The sequence below is a fragment of the Trichomonas vaginalis genome (genome assembly GCF_026262505.1).
Source record: "Trichomonas vaginalis G3 chromosome Unknown ctg_86, whole genome shotgun sequence".
Classification (NCBI taxonomy): Eukaryota; Parabasalia; order Trichomonadida; family Trichomonadidae; genus Trichomonas; species Trichomonas vaginalis.
The window spans coordinates 1-3578 of record NW_026529173.1 but is presented as its reverse complement, the minus strand read 5'-3'; the positions used below and the strand labels follow the sequence as shown (position 1 = coordinate 3578).

General features: G+C 38.0%; 1 protein-coding gene across 1 annotated transcript, besides 1 other annotated feature; it reads right to left on the bottom strand.

Annotated features, from left to right (window-relative positions):
- Positions 1–951: 951 nt before the first annotated feature.
- Positions 952–3578: a mobile genetic element.
- On the bottom strand, positions 2633–2788 carry TVAGG3_1069190 (uncharacterized protein; the record flags this gene model as incomplete). Its single annotated transcript, XM_053888446.1, has 1 exon — positions 2633–2788. One exon carries the CDS (start codon positions 2786–2788, stop codon positions 2633–2635), a length of 156 nt encoding a protein of 51 aa, XP_053744425.1.

Sequence of the window (3578 nt, the reverse complement as noted above, 5' to 3'; positions counted from 1 at the left end):
TGTTGTACCTTCTTCGTTCGTCATGAGTGCGTCAATGTTCTCATAGTAAACCTTCACTTTGGATTTGACTTCGGAGAAGAATTTGTTGTAGTTGTCAAGGACTGCCTTTGCGAACTGAGGGTAAGACCAATGTTCGACAATAGGTTTTACTGTGGTTACTAAGCCACTTTGACCTTGAGTAATTCGTACTTCAAAACAAAAGGGAAAACCTTTCAACAAAGTTGTCGACCTTCTCATAGTGTTTACTCTTCATCTTTGAGGTTTCTTAATGGAATATCCCCATGTCGAATTCATAAGCAATTTGAGTGTCATTGCAAGTTTGGGGTTTGAAGCTTTCCTAATATCATACAGTTGTTGTATGACTTTTCCAACTGTATAGTTCCTTCCTGGGAACTCACCATCTTCGTTTGGAATTCCAGTCGGGATATATTGGACGAACCTCATGTACGCAGCGTTAAGGTCGACATAGTATATCTTTTCATCTGAGTCGAACTTGTCGCAACCAATGGGTCCAGTTCGTGGAAATTCAAGTGAGTCTCTTATCTTCTGAGAAACTTCCTGTATCTCATAAACATCGTCGAAGCAACCTGTTTCATATAAAACCTTCTGACCTAACTCAGATGCTCTCCAATACAATTTGACGTCAATTGGATGTCTCAATGGAAGTTTGTTTATAGCATCTTGAAGTTCTTGCAACCTCATTGGAAGTTCTTCTGGTTCAGGTTGGTATCCGAACAATCCAACTCCTTTTGGAACTGTGTACTTCTTTTGTGCTAGAACTTTGTCTGGAACAACTTTTGGTCTTGCTAACAATGAAAAGTTTGTTTCGTCTTTTGGTACAAAAGTTTCTGTCAGCTTGTCATCTGGAATTGGTTCCAACAAACCTTTCTCGAAAAGAATGTTTACAGCTCTGACAATGTTGCACTTGCCTTTTCCGAACAATGGGTTTGTAAGACTTTCGTTCAACATGAAGTGGTTGTGGACAATTACAATCTTCAACCATGGTAAGTCTTTGTCAACAACATAGTCGTCATGTGAAGAACCTTTAGCTGTAGGTATGTTGACTCGGATATTGACATTTGCCAACGGTGCAATTTTTGCCAATTGACCTCTGAGAATGTACCTTGTCTTCACACATGACTCAAGATACTTCATCTTCTCATCTGTAACAAGACCAGAGTTCCTGAGACATGTAAGAATACAAGGTTCATTGACAATTGTTTCAATTGAATTGTAAATTCCATACCTTGTCAAGTCAATGTCAGACTTATTTATGAACGGGAAGTATCCAGCATGTTGTCTGACTGCTTGAGGGTTAGGTTGGTACCATTCGAACTTCACTTGCAATTCCTTCAATTGCATTCAAAATGTCTGAGTCGGAGTCAACCATTTGTTCTCTCTTTGTAGTCTTGAAAGCGTCAAGAAGCATTGCAGCTGTTGTGACATTGCCATGTGCATAGTAAATGTGACCATCCAAATCTGTTACGGTTAGTCTGAGATTGTATCCTTTCTTATTTCCGTCTTGAATTGCAGCAAGTACTCCCATGAAGCCTTCTTTGTTCTTTCCTTCGTCAAAGTTTACTGTAAAGGTTCGACCAGATGTAATTTGACTTCTAACTTCACGATACTTTCATATGCATATCTTGTTCTTTCCATGGGAGCATGTGCGTCTTCACCTTTTCCTTTTTTCCTTCTCAAAGGATGCAATTGTTCGTCATGTTTCCAGTAGAATCTGGCAAAGCCGTCGTGTCCTTCAACTTGAGGTTCACTAACATCGAAAGGCATGTCCATAAGACGTTCTTCTTCTAACCTCTCTAGTCTGTTTGGATAATTTGCGCGTGCTGTTTCCAAGTCCATTTCATAGCGAAGACCAGACAATTTGTCATAGACTTTTATGGGTCTTCCCTTCCTATATTTAAACTTCTTTGAAACTTTCCAACCATATCTTTCTAACTCTGCTTTTATTCTAGCAGATTTTCTATCCATTCTATATGGGGGCATTTTTATAAAAATAAAAAAATATTTTTTTCTTTACTTTACATAACCGCCTGCTGCCATAAGTCTTTGACGCCAACCCATACCAGCTAATGAAGGTTGACTTGGTTTAGTTTGGAAACTAACTTTGGTTTTGGTTTATCTTCAGTTTTTGGCTCCCTTCTTCTATCGGTTTTTCGTCACTTTTCGGTTCCTCTGACTTTACTCACTTGCAGGTATGGTTGTGTCGTCAACATCTTCATAAATATCATATGCCATTTGTTTTTGTTTTCCTTTCAACTTTTTGTGTTTGTTGTAAAGTTTAGAATATTTCGACTCTAAGTCAATGAGATGTTCTATAATGAACTGTTGGTCAGTGAAGTAAACTTTTCCATCTGTTGTCTCGAAAGCTCCTTCAGACTTCAATATTTTATTTGTGAGAGTCTGTTTCTTTTTTGAGATACTAGCCGTTCCATTTCTATGAAAAGTGACTTTGTAGTTAGGGTTTGTATTTCCAGACCTGGCACTTTCTATTATTGAATTTTTCTCTTCATCTGTAAGTTCTTTGACAGGTTTTGACAATGGTTCTGAACTTTTTGTTTGTGGTGTCAAATCTACCGTTTCAACTTCTTCGGTCATTTCATCTCAGTAAAAAATTTTAGTTTGGTTTGTTTTCAACTGGTTGTTTAGGTTTTTTAAGTCGGTCTAAAACTTCCTGAGGTATAGGAAGAACTTGACAAACACGTGGTTGTGTAACTGCTGGAAGTCGACAAATCCATCTTGAACCCATTTGTCTCAATGCTGTATTGTTCATTTCATCTCAGTAAAAAATTTACATTCCCCACGTTTGAGGCGGTTGCGGTTGGTTGTTGTTTACCCATGTTGTGCATGGTTATATCCTCTGTTAAAGAATCTTTCACCTTGGTCCATATAGTGCCCTGCTTGGTTATAGTAGTCATTTGCTTTGTTATAGTAGTTTCCTGCTTGTCTTCCTACATTGTCCATCCATCCTTGAACTTTTCCTCTTGTTTCAGGATTTGGAATAAGATTTGCTGCATCTCGTGCTACCTCCCAACCTTTCTGTACAGTTTGTATAATAGGTTGTGCTTTCTCTTTAAGTATACCTAATGTACTCAAAATCTTCCTTCCAATTCCAAATGCACCTCTGGCTATTGTTCCCACTGCGGGCAAAAATCTGGATGCAACTCCTGCTAATGCGCCAAATAAACCCATTTCTTATAGGGTAAAAAATGACGAATCCAAACAAGGACCCCTATGTTTCTAAAGCAACAAAGAAAGCACTCATGATAAAAATCTTTAGTTCAACACCAAATGCTTGGTTTATGGATATCTTGGAAAACATTCCGAGGTATAGAGAAGATGGACCACATACTGGCTAATATTTGTCGGTCAAAACACAAGATACTGTGAAGCCATACCATTACAGTCCAAAAATATTTTAGATGTGAAAACTGCTTTGACAATATTCGTTGACAAATACCATCCAACAAAACTGACATCTGACTGTGAAAGTTCTTTCAAATCAGACGATATTAAAAACTATCTGCGTTCAAAAAATGTAAACCAATATTTCATTGTCGACC